Source organism: Oncorhynchus tshawytscha, linkage group LG21, assembly GCF_018296145.1.
Source record: "Oncorhynchus tshawytscha isolate Ot180627B linkage group LG21, Otsh_v2.0, whole genome shotgun sequence".
NCBI lineage: Eukaryota > Metazoa > Chordata > Actinopteri > Salmoniformes > Salmonidae > Oncorhynchus > Oncorhynchus tshawytscha.
This window is the reverse complement of record NC_056449.1, coordinates 39,936,046-39,952,732: the sequence shown is the minus strand read 5'-3', so window position 1 is coordinate 39,952,732 and position 16,687 is coordinate 39,936,046. Positions and strand designations below refer to the sequence as shown.

The following is a 16,687-nucleotide window of genomic DNA, read 5'->3' as shown; positions in this document are numbered from 1 at the left end:
ATATATCTTTCGAAATAGCCACATAGATAGCTTTTATGATTTTATTGAATTTATTCCTTAAAAAAAATGAATGACGACAGGGTGCAAAGGTCGTTCTAATAGGAAATGACGTAAGTTTGTTCGTTATCGACCCCGCTTTCCTTTGGTAAGATGGCTCCGCTGTTGGTCCCACTGGAATGCGTTTTACACCTACAGAGAAGAAAATTAGCTATTTTACTTCAACAGACAAGTTTTTATCATGTTTGGCGAGGAGGTAACAAACCGAATGGGAAGCAACGGAAACAACAGACTACTTATTTGGTGAGGGGGAGAAGGACACTGTTCTCAGAGTCACACTTTCGACACAAGCTGACAAGGGCACATCAACATGTTATAACGTTATCTGGTTTTGGGATGACCGTATAAGTGATATTATAGTAATATGTGTCAGCTACCAGAAAGTTAAGCTAACCAAGCTTGTGGTGCCTGTTTTCACAAGATTGCCGTGGCTGTCGATGTTTTGCTAGGTTGGTAGCCTTGCCTGCTACTCGACGTATCCGGCAAGTTGAGGTGAAAGTGATTTCGACACATGACTAACTAGCTAAATATACTTTGAATACTAACCAAAGTTACACCTCATACGTAGCTTGCTGGGTTATTTTTTTGTCACCGAGGTATATAGTTTGTGGGCTCCAGTGAGTGGGTCACGTGTTGACCATTTACAGTTGTCATTTGGTAGAAGTTCTTATCCTTACACAATTTACAGGAGTAATTAGGGTTAAGTGTCTTGCTGAAGGGCACATCGACAGATTCACCTAGTCGGTTCAGGGATTCGACCCAACGCTCTTAACCGCTAGGCTGTCTGCCTACTTTGGAACTGACCGAGTAAAAGAGTGTCAGTACACAGTATGTCCCGTGAGATAAGACTGGGCATCCCAACCTTGAACCGACTGATATTGGCTGAACTTGGCAGACACCGTTGGCGTATTCATTAGGCCAAATGTGTCGCAAAACGTTTCTTAAACGGAAGCGAACGAAACTGGGAGGGACCTACCTGAATTTGTCCAATAGAAACTCTAGAAATGTTCCGTTTTGCAAGTGTTTGGACTAATTATTACACCCCAGGTTGTATAAGCCAGCTAGTACTACTGTTATGATGACAGACTTTACTCATCGTAGTTGGACAACACTGTCAAGGTGGTTTTACAAAACGGATATAGAAGAGGATCCTGTATGTTCTGGCACATAGCTAGCTCTTGATGCCTAAAATCATCTCTATAGGTTGTTAAACGAGTTTTCCACCAGGAGCACTGTCTCAATTTGTTCAATTTGTTCCTGACACACGGGTCGTTCTATCATGACTCTGTTCCATAAGTCATTGGAAGAAGGTGTCTTCTGTAGGGGGGAGTTTTAAGATCCCTGACGTTCGGTCTCAACATTAACATGTATTGCTTGTTAAATACAAATACAAATTGCTTGCTGTACGGTTTTGGAAGCATAAGGACCTTATCTTTACTATTAGGGAGAAATAGTAATAAAAAATAAAAAAAGATTAAACGGCCTTGTTAGTTTTATGCTTTCCAGACGACCGTATCTCCATGTTACAACACTTGTTTACAGATATCAGATGGAATATGAGGTGACCAGCTGTGCTGCTTAGCTATCTAGCGTGGCTCTGAACATGTGTCAGATGGAGGCGCTTTATGTATCTGGGCTAAACTTCTACAGTAAGATATTTGTGCGTTTAACTTTCTCACTCATCATTATTTACAATTCCTTCAGGATTACCGTAATCATAGTAGCATCCACATTAATGTAGAAGTGTTTAGAAACATATTCTATTCTTATTTACAATAAGTGACTCAATACATTATTTACCATTCAGTTCAATTGGGCACAAAATAATCTAAACATAAAAAGCATCAATGAATTTGTAGTCATTGCATGCTATGAATATGGGACCAAACTCTTAACTTTTCACTACTTTAATACACAAGTGAATTGGTCCCATTGCTTTTGGACCCCGAAAATGGAGGGGACGATGTACAAAAATGTCTGTAATTTGAAAACTGTTAACCAGTATAAATGATCAGTTCTGTCTGATAAATAGTATAGAGCTGTAATGTACTCAGTGAATTGAATGTTTGTTTCCCCTGTTCAGACCATTACTAATTGAAGTTGTTGGGTGTATGTTCCAGCCAACATCCTCTTATTACCAGGTTCTGACCTCCTAGATAGTGCAGTTCCTGCTATTAGCTGAAAAAAAAGTTTGAAGACCCTTCCTCCCTCAATGCTACAGGGATAGTTCACCCAAATTACAAAATTACATTGGTTTCCTCACTGTGTTTGCAGTCTATGGACAAGGGACCTTTATTAGCATTTTTGCATATCAACAAATTGATTATGTAACTCAATGTTACTTGTACACCTTTCAAACAACATGTTTTTCTGCCTACTTTTTGCTTTTCTTTATATGTATATATGGAAGGTATTGCTGATGACTGAGTATGGAATAGTGTTGACCTAAATCTACTTGAAAATGTAATGCAAGACTTGAAGATGGCTGTCTGGCAATGATCAACAACCAATTAGAGGGTGCTAATATAGTCCTCTTCCTTGTGTGTGTATTAAGAGTTTTTCCACAGTTTGTTGTGTTACAGCCTTATTCTACACACTACACGGCCTTATTCCACATGCCCTTATTCTACACACTACACAGCCTTATTCCACACGACCTTATTCTACACACTACACGGCCTTATTCTACACACTACACAGCCTTATTCCACACGCCCTTATTCTACACACTACACAGCCTTATTCTACACGGCCTTATTCTACACACTACACGGCCTTATTCTACACAACTACACGGCCTTATTCATCAATCTACACACAATACCCTATAAAGACAAAGGGTAAACGGGTGTTTAGACATTATTGCAAATTTATAAATCTTTTAAAACGGATACTTTATTTACTTAAGTATTCAGACCCTTTGCTATGAGATTTGAAATTGAGCTCAGGTGCATCCTGTTTGTTTCTGATGAAACCAATATTGAACTCTTTGGCCTGAATGCCAAGCATTAAGTCTGGAGGAAACCTGGCACCGTCATACCCAAGAAGACTCCAGGCTGTAATCGCTGCCAAAGGTGCTTCAACAAAGTGCTGCGTAAAGTGCAGATTTATAAGAAAGGACAACGAAGGCTGTACTTTTTTAGGAAACTACAATATTTTAATGTTGACCGTGTTCTATTGTCACTAATTCATTGAACGTATCTTAACACATTTTATAATTTGTTGGTATGGAAATGCTAATGTCTCTCAGAGGAATATCTTAATACAAATGATTCAGGTCTGGTCTGGAGGTCATTTATGAAGATGCTAGGGGTCAAGCAGTCAGGTCTGGAGGTCATTTATGATACAAGAGCCTTCACAAAAGCCCACAAGGTACTGTTCAACCCAAGATATACAGACCAGTGTTCTGGCCTCCAGCTAACATTGTAGTTAAACTTCCAGGAGGACCAGTGTTCTGGCCTCCAGCTAACATTATAGTTAAACTACCAGGAGGACCAGTGTTCTGGCCTCCAGCTAACATTATAGTTAAACTACCAGGAGGACCAGTGTTCTGGCCTCCAGCTAACATTATAGTTAAACTACCAGGAGGACCAGTGTTCTGGCCTCCAGCTAACATTATAGTTAAACTACCAGGAGGACCAGTGTTCTGGCCTCCAGCTAACATTGTAGTTAAACTACCAGGAGGACCAGTGTTCTGGCCTCCAGCTAACATTGTAGTTAAACTACCAGGAGGACCAGTGTTCTGGCCTCCAGCTAACATTGTAGTTAAACTACCAGGAGGACCAGTGTTCTGGCCTCCAGCTAACATTGTAGTTAAACTACCAGGAGGACCAGTGTTCTGGCCTCCAGCTAACATTGTAGTTAAACTACCAGGAGGACCAGTGTTCTGGCCTCCAGCTAACATTATAGTTAAACTACCAGGAGGACCAGTGTTCTGGCCTCCAGCTAACATTATAGTTAAACTACCAGGAGGACCAGTGAGGACCAGTGTTCTGGCCTCCAGCTAACATTATAGTTAAACTACCAGGAGGACCAGTGTTCTGGCCTCCAGCTAACATTATAGTTAAACTACCAGGAGGACCAGTGTTCTGGCCTCCAGCTAACATTATAGTTAAACTACCAGGAGGACCAGTGGTCTGGTTAGGCCTAACATTATAGTTAAACTACCAGGACCTGCACCAACATTTCCCCATGGGGACATAAGTCATCATCCTAAAAACAAATATACCTTAAACTACCAGGAGGACCATCTTCTGGCCTCCAGCTGTTTGTCAGGTTATAGTTAAACTACCAGGAGGACCATTATTATTAAGGTACTAAGCTGTCTCCATTATGGGTCATGTATGCAGAGACCTGCAACCAACATTTCCCCATGGGGACATAAGTCATCATCCTAAAAACAAATCACACCTTATAGCAGGAACAGCACCATCTACTGGTCAGAATCTGTTTGTCAGGTTTATGTCTCATTCTACATCCTGACAACTGAATACATTATTATATGAAGAAACAATACTCAGAGCTGTAGCTCCATACTACTGGTCTCAGAACTGATACTATGTACCGGTCGTGGGATGGTGGGGGGGGGGTCTGTCTCTGTTAGATCTGATTCTGTATACCGGTCGTGGGATGGTGGGGGGTCTGTCTCTGTTAGATCTGATACTGTATACCGGTCGTGGGATGGTGGGGGGTCTGTCTCTGTTAGATCTGATACTGTATACCGGTCGTGGGATGGTGGGGGGTCTGTCTCTGTTAGATCTGATACTGTATACCGGTCGTGGGATGGTGGGGGGTCTGTCTCTGTTAGATCTGATACTGTATACCGGTCGTGGGATGGTGGGGGGTCTGTCTCTGTTAGATCTGATTCTGTATACCGGTCGTGGGATGGGATGGGGGGGGGTCTGTCTCTGTTAGATCTGATTCTGTATACCGGTCGTGGGATACCGTGGGATGGTGGGGGGTCTGTCTCTGTTAGATCTGATTCTGTATACCGGTCGTGGGATGGGATGGTGTGGCGGGTCTGTCTCTGTTAGATCTGATTCTGTATACCGGTCGTGGGATGGTGGGGGGGGTCTGTCTCTGTTAGATCTGATTCTGTATACCGGTCGTGGTGGTGGGGGGTCTGTCTCTGTTAGATCTGATACTGTATACCGGTCGTGGGATGGGATGGTGTGGCGGGTCTGTCTCTGTTAGATCTGATTCTGTATACCGGTCGTGGGAGTGGGATGGTGGGGGGGTCTGTCTCTGTTAGATCTGATTCTGTATACCGGTCGTGGGAGTGGGATGGTGTGGGGGTCTGTCTCTGTTAGATCTGATTCTGTATACCGGTCGTGGGATGGTGGGGGGTCTGTCTCTGTTAGATCTGATTCTGTATACTGGTCGTGGGAGTGGGATGGTGGGGGGTCTGTCTCTGTTAGATCTGATTCTGTATACCGGTCGTGGGAGTGGGATGGTGGGGGGTCTGTCTCTGTTAGATCTGATTCTGTATACTGGTCGTGGGAGTGGGATGGTGTGGCGGGTCTGTCTCTGTTAGATCTGATTCTGTATACCGGTCGTGGGAGTGGGATGGTGTGGCGGGTCTGTCTCTGTTAGATCTGATTCTGTATACCGGTTGTGGGAGTGGGATGGTGGGGGGGTCTGTCTCTGTTAGATCTGATTCTGTATACCGGTCGTGGGAGTGGGATGGTGTGGGGGTCTGTCTCTGTTAGATCTGATTCTGTATACCGGTCGTGGGAGTGGGATGGTGTGGCGGGTCCGCGAGGGGCATTTGACCATGTCTTTGGATTCCTCATCTCTTACTCATTGTTTGAAAAAAGTTTGGTCCAAATCGATGTCGGGTACTACATTTTATAGAATATGATTTGGATCCTATAAATTAAAATGGCCAGTATGGGTGCAATCAATTAGTATAATTTCTCAGAAATCAAATTATATCTCAACAAAATAATGTTGTAGAAATAAATCAGCATTCCTAACTACAGAAAATATTTCGTAACTCTCTGAAATGGTGGGGGTCATAGTTGAAATGGTGGGGGTCATGGCTGAAATTGTGGGTGTCGTGGCTGAAACAAAATGGATCGACCCACAGGTCATCAATAAGGGTTACCTCCACTCTATAGTCTTAGTTATGTTCACAACCTCTTGTCTCCTAAATGCAGTCTGTTAAATATTATCTGTACACCATGACCTCAACTGACACCGGCTGTGTTTGAACTTCCATGCTTTTTGGCCACTGTTTTATCTCACAGCCCTGAGAGGGTATCTGTCAACAAGAAGGAATGTTTCTCTTCTGTCTGGATCTGTACATTTTACTTAAACAGGCTCCTCCCCTCTGGTGTCTCTCTCCTCCCCTCTGGTGTCTCTCTCCTCCCCTCTGGTGTCTCTCTCCTCCCCTCTGGTGTCTCTCTCCTCCCCTCTGGTGTCTCTCCCCTCCCCTCTGGTGTCTCTCTCCTCCCCTCTGGTGTCTCTCTCCTCCCCTCTGGTGTCTCTCTCCTCCCCTCTGGTGTCTCTCTCCTCCCCTCTGGTGTCTCTCTCCTCCCCTCTGGTGTCTCTCTCCTCCCCTCTGGTGTCTCTCTCCTCCCCTCTGGTGTCTCTCTCCTCCCCTCTGGTGTCTCTCTCCTCCCCTCTGGTGTCTCTCTCCCCCTCTGGTGTCTCTCTCCTCCCCTCTGGTGTCTCTCTCCTCCCCTCTGGTGTCTCTCTCCTCCCCTCTGGTGTCTCTCTCCTCCCCTCTGGTGTCTCTCTCCTCCCCTCTGGTGTCTCTCTCCTCCCCTCTGGTGTCTCTCTCCTCCCCTCTGGTGTCTCTCTCCTCCCCTCTGGTGTCTCTCTCCTCCCCTCTGGTGTCTCTCTCCTCCCCCCTGGTGTCTCCCGTTCTGTAGCTGAGCCCCAACCTGAGGACAGCCACATGGACAGTCAACAGGAGTGACAACAGCAGACGTTTACTGGAAGCTGCAAAGGTACTTTAGATTGTTATTGGAGCTTATGCCATTATTATACCATTTACGATGGTATCAGATCTGGTATCAGAAACAATTCTGTTTAAATATGAACTCTGAAGAATCTATTTGTAATATTGTGTGTGTGTGTGTTTGTGTTCACAGCATTTGCAGGTGACAGATCGGACATGTTGGCATGGAAATGCGGGTGGCAGATTAAACGCAGACCCCAAAAATGTGGTAAGAAAAATAATACCTCCAAACGTTCAATAACAGAAGCATGTTGTTTTATTAGCTCCATGATCAGCATGTAAACAGAGAAAAGAGGTGATGATTCATTTGTTCCTAACTCAATTCTGCAGGGAAAGAGTCACCTCTTATATAGATTTGTAATAATGACAATTACAACAATACTGAATGAAATTTTTTTTTATTTTGACTTAATACAATGCATAAATACATTCTATTTAGTCTCAAATGAATAATGATACCTCTAGTTTGCGTATTATCATAAACAAAGTACCAGGGTAGTGAATTGATGTTAGCTTCAGCTGTCAGCAAGCTGGGACATTTGTCCTATAAAGATGGAAGATATCGGTATCTTCTTGCAATGTAAAGGGTTCTTGCCTGTAGGACATTGTTTTGCGAACAATAATGAACAGTTTCAACATTTCTACATTTCTACATATAATCAGCTTGGCGTTGCTGCTCTTCAGCAGCTCTGTCGCTTTAGCCAGGCCTCCGTGGCAGCCGGCTGACAAAGACAACCATCTTGGCTCTCGGATTGGGATGAGAGCCATGTGGTGCTGCCCCCTCAGCTTGGCTGGCAGCCCCTTGGCCCCCTGGTAGATATGTCAGACAGGCTCTCTGGGTCTTCCTGGGGACAGGTCTGTAGCATAGAGGGGTCATCTTTGTATTTGTGCCGTTATGGTGTCTGCGACAACATGGGCAGCACCATCGAGGCCATCTCTATTTTAAAGCGGTCTATTTTGTTTTTGAATAAAAGTGCACAGGTAATATTGATTATTTACAGGCACCTGCAGAGCTGGACTCCTGAACCAGATGTTGTCATTAATTTATTGTGGCCACTAGATGGAAGAGATATATTGCTTAAAGCTATTTACAAATTATAGGCAATGCAACATGAAGACAATGCTCTGATCATTCATTGGCTGATTGCTCCCAAACCATTCGAATCCCCACTCAGATGACTACTTTAAAATTATGGAAGCCCTTGATGACTATGTCCATCTCGAGACCTCTTTCGATCTCTGAGCTGCTGCCCAGCCCTACGGCCCTCTGGGAGATGTAGTGTCAGGCAGGCGATCCGTGTTCACCTGGAGACAGATGGCCAGTCTGCTCCCCGTTTCCCTGGGCGTACACAAACCCCCAACCCAAGCATCAGGCGTCAGTGGGTTGCCTGGGGCCTGGAGAGCAGCTACAGGCCAGGGGCCTCTAGTTTTCCCTTCCCTGTCTGTCAAACCAATTGGGAAAGAGAACTACAGGATCCTATTGGACAACCAGTACACATTGTCTTGCCATATTTTTATCAAAGAAACCTTGGTCATCAATGGTTGTTAAAATTATCTACATTTTTCCTCTTGAGTTGTTGCTATTATTATTTGTCAGTGTTTTGGACAAATGAAGTTTTTTCCTTGAGGCGTTACATGTGTTTACCTTCCTGTTCTGTGATCACAGTGAGGAGGAACACATTTAAATGATAACAGATGACATTTTAGCAGACGCTTTCATCCCAAGGGACTTTTTTTTTGTGTATGGGAGGCCCCAGCGGGAATCAAACCCACAATCCTTGTCTTTGCAACCTCCATGCTCTACCAACTGAGCCATGTGAATAAGCAATGTTATGTCATCTAACAGTGTTTTTCTTGTGTCCTGGTGGCAGTTGAAGGAGGTGAATTCCCGGACCATCCTGTCTAACATGCTGTCCTACGTGTGGCCCAAGAACCGGCCTGATCTACGGGCTAGAGTTGCCATCGCCCTGGGGCTGCTGGCTGGAGCTAAGGTAGTCTGATGGGACACACACACACACACACCCACACACACATACATACATACATACATCTGCTGGCTGGGGGTGAGGTAGCCCCGGATGGATGAGGTAGCCCCGGATGGATGAGGTAGCCCCGGATGGATGAGGTAGCCCCGGATGGATGAGGTAGCCCCGGATGGATGAGGTAGCCCCGGATGGATGAGGTAGCCCCGGATGGATGAGGTAGCCCCGGGTGGATGAGGTAGCCCCGGATGGATGAGGTAGCCCCGGATGGATGAGGTAGCCCCGGATGGATGAGGTAGCCCCGGATGGATGAGGTAGCCCCGGATGGATGAGGTAGCCCCGGATGGATGAGGTAGCCCCGGATGGATGAGGTAGCCCCGGATGGATGAGGTAGCCCCGGATGGATGAGGTAGCCCCGGATGGATGAGGTAGCCCCGGATGGATGAGGTAGCCCCCCGGATGGATGAGGTAGCCCCGGATGGATGAGGTAGCCCCGGATGGATGAGGTAGCCCCGGATGGATGAGGTAGCCCCGGATGGATGAGGTAGCCCCGGATGGATGAGGCTCGTCTGCTGGCTGGGGGTAAGGTAGCCCGGATGGATGAGGTAGCCCGATGAGGCTCGTCTGCTGGCTGGGGGTAAGGTAGCCTGATGAGGTAGCCCGATGAGGCTCGTCTGCTGGCTGGGGGTAAGGTAGCCCGGATGGATGAGGTAGCCCGATGAGGCTCGTCTGCTGGCTGGGGGTAAGGTAGCCCCGGATGAATGAGGTAGCCCGATGAGGCTCGTCTGCTGGCTGGAGGTACCGTGCTTATAGAAAGTATACATCTCAACCTTTTCACATTTTGTTAAAATGTGGGATTGAAATATATTTGTCATTTTTTTGTAAATGATTTACATAATACTCCATGATGTCAAAGTGAAAAAATAATACACATTTTTACAAAAGTGGCTTAACAAATTACATGGACTCAATCTGTTAAATCATGTCAATCACTATTATTTTTGAATGATTACCCCCCTCCTCTGTCCCTCAGTCTAGTAGTGAATGACTACCCCCCTCCTCTGTCCCCTCAGTCTAGTAGTGAATGACTACCCCCTTCCTCTGTCCCTCAGTCTAGTAGTGAATGACTACCCCCTTCCTCTGTCCCTCAGTCTAGTAGTGAATGATTACCCCTTCCTCTGTCCCTCAGTCTAGTAGTGAATGATTACCCCCTTCCTCTGTCCCTCAGTCTAGTAGTGAATGATTACCCCCTTCCTCTGTCCCCTCAGTCTAGTAGTGAATGATTACCCCCTTCCTCTGTCCCTCAGTCTAGTAGTGAATGACTACCCCTTCCTCTGTCCCTCAGTCTAGTAGTGAATGACTACCCCCTTCCTCTGTCCCCTCAGTCTAGTAGTGAATGACTACCCCCTTCCTCTGTCCCTCAGTCTAGTAGTGAATGACTACCCCCTTCCTCAGTCTAGTAGTGAATGATTACCCCCTTCCTCTGTCCCTCAGTCTAGTAGTGAATGATTACCCCCTTCCTCTGTCCCTCAGTCTAGTAGTGAATGATTACCCCCTTCCTCTGTCCCCTCAGTCTAGTAGTGAATGATTACCCCCTTCCTCTGTCCCCTCAGTCTAGTAGTGAATGACTACCCCCTTCCTCTGTCCCTCAGTCTAGTAGTGAATGACTACCCCCTTCCTCTGTCCCTCAGTCTAGTAGTGAATGACTACCCCCTTCCTCTGTCCCTCAGTCTAGTAGTGAATGACTACCCCTTCCTCTGTCCCCTCAGTCTAGTAGTGAATGACTACCCCCTTCCTCTGTCCCTCAGTCTAGTAGTGAATGACTACCCCCTTCCTCTGTCCCTCAGTCTAGTAGTGAATGACTACCCCCTTCCTCTGTCCCTCAGTCTAGTAGTGAATGACTACCCCTTCCTCAGTCCCTCAGTCTAGTAGTGAATGATTACCCCTTCCTCTGTCCCTCAGTCTAGTAGTGAATGATTACCCCTTCCTCAGTCCCTCAGTCTAGTAGTGAATGATTACCCCTTCCTCAGTCCCTCAGTCTAGTAGTGAATGACTACCCCCTTCCTCTGTCCCTCAGTCTAGTAGTGAATGATTACCCCCTTCCTCAGTCCCTCAGTCTAGTAGTGAATGACTACCCCCTTCCTCAGTCCCTCAGTCTAGTAGTGAATGATTACCCCCTTCCTCTGTCCCTCAGTCTAGTAGTGAATGACTACCCCTTCCTCAGTCCCTCAGTCTAGTAGTGAATGACTACCCCTTCCTCTGTCCCTCAGTCTAGTAGTGAATGACTACCCCCTTCCTCTGTCCCTCAGTCTAGTAGTGAATGACTACCCCTTCCTCTGTCCCCTCAGTCTAGTAGTGAATGACTACCCCCTCCTCTGTCCCTCAGTCTAGTAGTGAATGATTACCCCTTCCTCTGTCCCCTCAGTCTAGTAGTGAATGACTACCCCCTTCCTCTGTCCCTCAGTCTAGTAGTGAATGACTACCCCCTTCCTCTGTCCCTCAGTCTAGTAGTGAATGACTACCCCCTTCCTCTGTCCCTCAGTCTAGTAGTGAATGACTACCCCTTCCTCTGTCCCCTCAGTCTAGTAGTGAATGACTACCCCCTCCTCTGTCCCTCAGTCTAGTAGTGAATGATTACCCCCTTCCTCAGTCTAGTAGTGAATGATTACCCCCTTCCTCTGTCCCTCAGTCTAGTAGTGAATGACTACCCCTTCCTCTGTCCCTCAGTCTAGTAGTGAATGACTACCCCCTTCCTCTGTCCCTCAGTCTAGTAGTGAATGACTACCCCCTTCCTCAGTCTAGTAGTGAATGATTACCCCTTCCTCAGTCTAGTAGTGAATGACTACCCCTTCCTCCTCAGTCTAGTAGTGAATGACTACCCCCTTCCTCAGTCTAGTAGTGAATGATTACCCCTTCCTCAGTCTAGTAGTGAATGATTACCCCCTTCCTCAGTCTAGTAGTGAATGACTACCCCCTTCCTCAGTCTAGTAGTGAATGATTACCCCTTCCTCAGTCTAGTAGTGAATGATTACCCCCTTCCTCAGTCTAGTAGTGAATGACTACCCCTTCCTCTGTCCCTCAGTCTAGTAGTGAATGACTACCCCCTTCCTCTGTCCCTCAGTCTAGTAGTGAATGACTACCCCTTCCTCTGTCCCTCAGTCTAGTAGTGAATGACTACCCCCTTCCTCTGTCCCTCAGTCTAGTAGTGAATGACTACCCCCTTCCTCTGTTCCTCAGTCTAGTAGTGAATGACTACCCCCTTCCTCTGTCCCCTCAGTCTAGTAGTGAATGACTACCCCCTTCCTCTGTCCCCTCAGTCTAGTAGTGAATGACTACCCCTTCCTCTGTCCCCTCAGTCTAGTAGTGAATGACTACCCCCTTCCTCTGTCCCCTCAGTCTAGTAGTGAATGACTACCCCCTCCTCTGTCCCTCAGTCTAGTAGTGAATGATTACCCCCTTCCTCTGTCCCCTCAGTCTAGTAGTGAATGACTACCCCCTTCCTCTGTCCCTCAGTCTAGTAGTGAATGACTACCCCTTCCTCTGTCCCTCAGTCTAGTAGTGAATGACTACCCCTTCCTCTGTCCCTCAGTCTAGTAGTGAATGACTACCCCCTTCCTCTGTCCCCTCAGTCTAGTAGTGAATGACTACCCCCTCCTCTGTCCCTCAGTCTAGTAGTGAATGATTACCCCCTTCCTCAGTCTAGTAGTGAATGATTACCCCCTTCCTCTGTCCCTCAGTCTAGTAGTGAATGACTACCCCTTCCTCTGTCCCTCAGTCTAGTAGTGAATGACTACCCCTTCCTCTGTCCCTCAGTCTAGTAGTGAATGACTACCCCCTTCCTCAGTCTAGTAGTGAATGATTACCCCTTCCTCAGTCTAGTAGTGAATGACTACCCCCTTCCTCAGTCTAGTAGTGAATGACTACCCCCTTCCTCAGTCTAGTAGTGAATGATTACCCCTTCCTCAGTCTAGTAGTGAATGATTACCCCCTTCCTCAGTCTAGTAGTGAATGACTACCCCTTCCTCAGTCTAGTAGTGAATGATTACCCCTTCCTCAGTCTAGTAGTGAATGATTACCCCTTCCTCAGTCTAGTAGTGAATGACTACCCCTTCCTCTGTCCCTCAGTCTAGTAGTGAATGACTACCCCCTTCCTCTGTCCCTCAGTCTAGTAGTGAATGACTACCCCTTCCTCTGTCCCTCAGTCTAGTAGTGAATGACTACCCCCTTCCTCTGTCCCTCAGTCTAGTAGTGAATGACTACCCCCTTCCTCTGTTCCTCAGTCTAGTAGTGAATGACTACCCCTTCCTCTGTCCCCTCAGTCTAGTAGTGAATGACTACCCCCTTCCTCTGTCCCCTCAGTCTAGTAGTGAATGACTACCCCCTTCCTCTGTCCCCTCAGTCTAGTAGTGAATGACTACCCCCTTCCTCTGTCCCTCAGTCTAGTAGTGAATGATTACCCCCTTCCTCTGTCCCTCAGTCTAGTAGTGAATGACTACCCCTTCCTCTGTCCCTCAGTCTAGTAGTGAATGATTACCCCTTCCTCTGTCCCTCAGTCTAGTAGTGAATGACTACCCCATTCCTCTGTCCCTCAGTCTAGTAGTGAATGATTACCCCCTCCTCTGTCCCCTCAGTCTAGTAGTGAATGACTACCCCTTCCTCTGTCCCTCAGTCTAGTAGTGAATGATTACCCCTTCCTCTGTCCCTCAGTCTAGTAGTGAATGACTACCCCCTCCCTCTGTCCCTCAGTCTAGTAGTGAATGATTACCCCTTCCTCTGTCCCTCAGTCTAGTAGTGAATGATTACCCCCTTCCTCTGTCCCTCAGTCTAGTAGTGAATGACTACCCCTTCCTCTGTCCCCTCAGTCTAGTAGTGAATGACTACCCCCTTCCTCTGTCCCTCAGTCTAGTAGTGAATGACTACTACCCCTTCCTCTGTCCCTCAGTCTAGTAGTGAATGATTACCCCCTTCCTCAGTCTAGTAGTGAATGACTACCCCTTCCTCTGTCCCTCAGTCTAGTAGTGAATGATTACCCCCTTCCTCTGTCCCTCAGTCTAGTAGTGAATGACTACCCCTTCCTCTGTCTCCTCAGTCTTGTAGTGAATGACTACCCCTTCCTCTGTCCCCTCAGTCTAGTAGTGAATGACTACCCCCTTCCTCTGTCCCTCAGTCTAGTAGTGAATGACTACCCCCTTCCTCTGTCCCTCAGTCTAGTAGTGAATGACTACCCCTTCCTCAGTCCCTCAGTCTAGTAGTGAATGATTACCCCCTTCCTCTGTCCTCAGTCTAGTAGTGAATGATTACCCCTTCCTCAGTCTAGTAGTGAATGACTACCCCCTTCCTCTGTCCCTCAGTCTAGTAGTGAATGACTACCCCCTTCCTCTGTCCCTCAGTCTAGTAGTGAATGATTACCCCCTTCCTCTGTCCCTCAGTCTAGTAGTGAATGACTACCCCTTCCTCAGTCTAGTAGTGAATGACTACCCCTTCCTCTGTCCCTCAGTCTAGTAGTGAATGACTACCCCTTCCTCTGTCCTCAGTCTAGTAGTGAATGATTACCCCCTTCCTCAGTCTAGTAGTGAATGATTACCCCCTTCCTCTGTCCCTCAGTCTAGTAGTGAATGATTACCCCCTTCCTCTGTCTCCTCAGTCTAGTAGTGAATGATTACCCCTTCCTCAGTCTAGTAGTGAATGACTACCCCTTCCTCAGTCTAGTAGTGAATGATTACCCCCTTCCTCAGTCTATTAGTGAATGATTACCCCTTCCTCAGTCTAGTAGTGAATGATTACCCCCTTCCTCAGTCTAGTAGTGAATGACTACCCCTTCCTCAGTCTAGTAGTGAATGACTACCCCCTTCCTCTGTCCCTCAGTCTAGTAGTGAATGACTACCCCCTTCCTCTGTCCCTCAGTCTAGTAGTGAATGATTACCCCTTCCTCAGTCTAGTAGTGAATGACTACCCCTTCCTCAGTCTAGTAGTGAATGATTACCCCCTTCCTCAGTCTAGTAGTGAATGATTACCCCTTCCTCAGTCTAGTAGTGAATGATTACCCCCTTCCTCAGTCTAGTAGTGAATGATTACCCCTTCCTCAGTCTAGTAGTGAATGACTACCCCCTTCCTCTGTCCCTCAGTCTAGTAGTGAATGACTACCCCTTCCTCAGTCTAGTAGTGAATGACTACCCCTTCCTCAGTCTAGTAGTGAATGATTACCCCCTTCCTCAGTCTTGTAGTGAATGATTACCCCTTCCTCAGTCTAGTAGTGAATGATTACCCCTTCCTCAGTCTAGTAGTGAATGATTACCCCTTCCTCAGTCTAGTAGTGAATGATTACCCCCTTCCTCAGTCTAGTAGTGAATGATTACCCCCTTCCTCAGTCTAGTAGTGAATGATTACCCCTTCCTCAGTCTAGTAGTGAATGACTACCCCCTTCCTCTGTCCCTCAGTCTAGTAGTGAATGACTACCCCCTCCTCTGTCCCCTCAGTCTAGTAGTGAATGACTACCCCCTTCCTCTGTCCCTCAGTCTAGTAGTGAATGACTACCCCTTCCTCTGTCCCTCAGTCTAGTAGTGAATGACTACCCCCTTCCTCTGTCCCTCAGTCTAGTAGTGAATGACTACCCCTTCCTCTGTCCCTCAGTCTAGTAGTGAATGACTACCCCCTTCCTCTGTCCCTCAGTCTAGTAGTGAATGACTACCCCTTCCTCTGTCCCTCAGTCTAGTAGTGAATGACTACCCCCTTCCTCTGTCCCTCAGTCTAGTAGTGAATGACGAACCCTTCCTCTGTCCCTCAGTCTAGTAGTGAATGACGAACGCCTTCCTCTGTCCCTCAGTCTAGTAGTGAATGACGGACCCTTCCTCTGTCCCCTCAGTCTAGTAGTGAATGACGAACCCTTCCCTCTGTCCCTCAGTCTAGTAGTGAATGACTACCCTCTTCTGTCCCCTCAGTCTAGTAGTGAATGACTACCCCCTTCTGTCCCCTCAGTCTAGTAGTGAATGACGAACCCTTCCTCTGTCCCTCAGTCTAGTAGTGAATGACGAACGCCTTCCTCTGTCCCTCAGTCTAGTAGTGAATGACTACCCCCTTCCTCTGTCCCCTCAGTCTAGTAGTGAATGACTACCCCTTCCTCTGTCCCCTCAGTCTAGTAGTGAATGACTACCCCTTCCTCTGTCCCCTCAGTCTAGTAGTGAATGACTACCCCCTTCCTCTGTCCCTCAGTCTAGTAGTGAATGACTACCCCCTTCCTCTGTCCCCTCAGTCTAGTAGTGAATGATTACCCCTTCCTCAGTCTAGTAGTGAATGACGAACGCCTTCCTCTGTCCCTCAGTCTAGTAGTGAATGACGAACCCCTTCCTCTGTCCCCTCAGTCTAGTAGTGAATGACTACCCCTTCCTCTGTCTCCTCAGTCTAGTAGTGAAAGATTACCCCCTTCCTCAGTCTAGTAGTGAATGACTACCCCGTTCCTCTGTCCTCAGTCTAGTAGTGAATGACTACCCCCTTCCTCTGTCCCCTCAGTCTAGTAGTGAATGACTACCCCTTCCTCTGTCCCCTCAGTCTAGTAGTGAATGACTACCCCCTTCCTCTGTCCCTCAGTCTAGTAGTGAATGACTACCCCTTCCTCTGTCCCCTCAGTCTAGTAGTGAATGATTACCCCTTTCCTCAGTCTAGTAGTGAATGATTACCCCCTTCCTCT

At 47.0% G+C, this 16,687-nt stretch overlaps 1 protein-coding gene across 1 annotated transcript in view; it reads left to right on the top strand.

The window, feature by feature from the left end:
• Window positions 1–112: 112 nt before the first annotated feature.
• LOC112229402 (iron-sulfur clusters transporter ABCB7, mitochondrial-like) overlaps window positions 113–16,687 on the top strand; it is a 48,866-nt gene continuing 32,291 nt past the window's right edge. Inside the window, exons 1-4 of the mRNA XM_042303515.1 lie at window positions 113–300; window positions 6,933–7,010; window positions 7,155–7,229; window positions 8,893–9,012. Of these exons, the coding sequence (XP_042159449.1) occupies window positions 151–300; window positions 6,933–7,010; window positions 7,155–7,229; window positions 8,893–9,012 (423 nt within the window). The 5' untranslated portion in view covers window positions 113–150. The remainder of the gene's footprint in view (window positions 301–6,932; window positions 7,011–7,154; window positions 7,230–8,892; window positions 9,013–16,687) is intronic.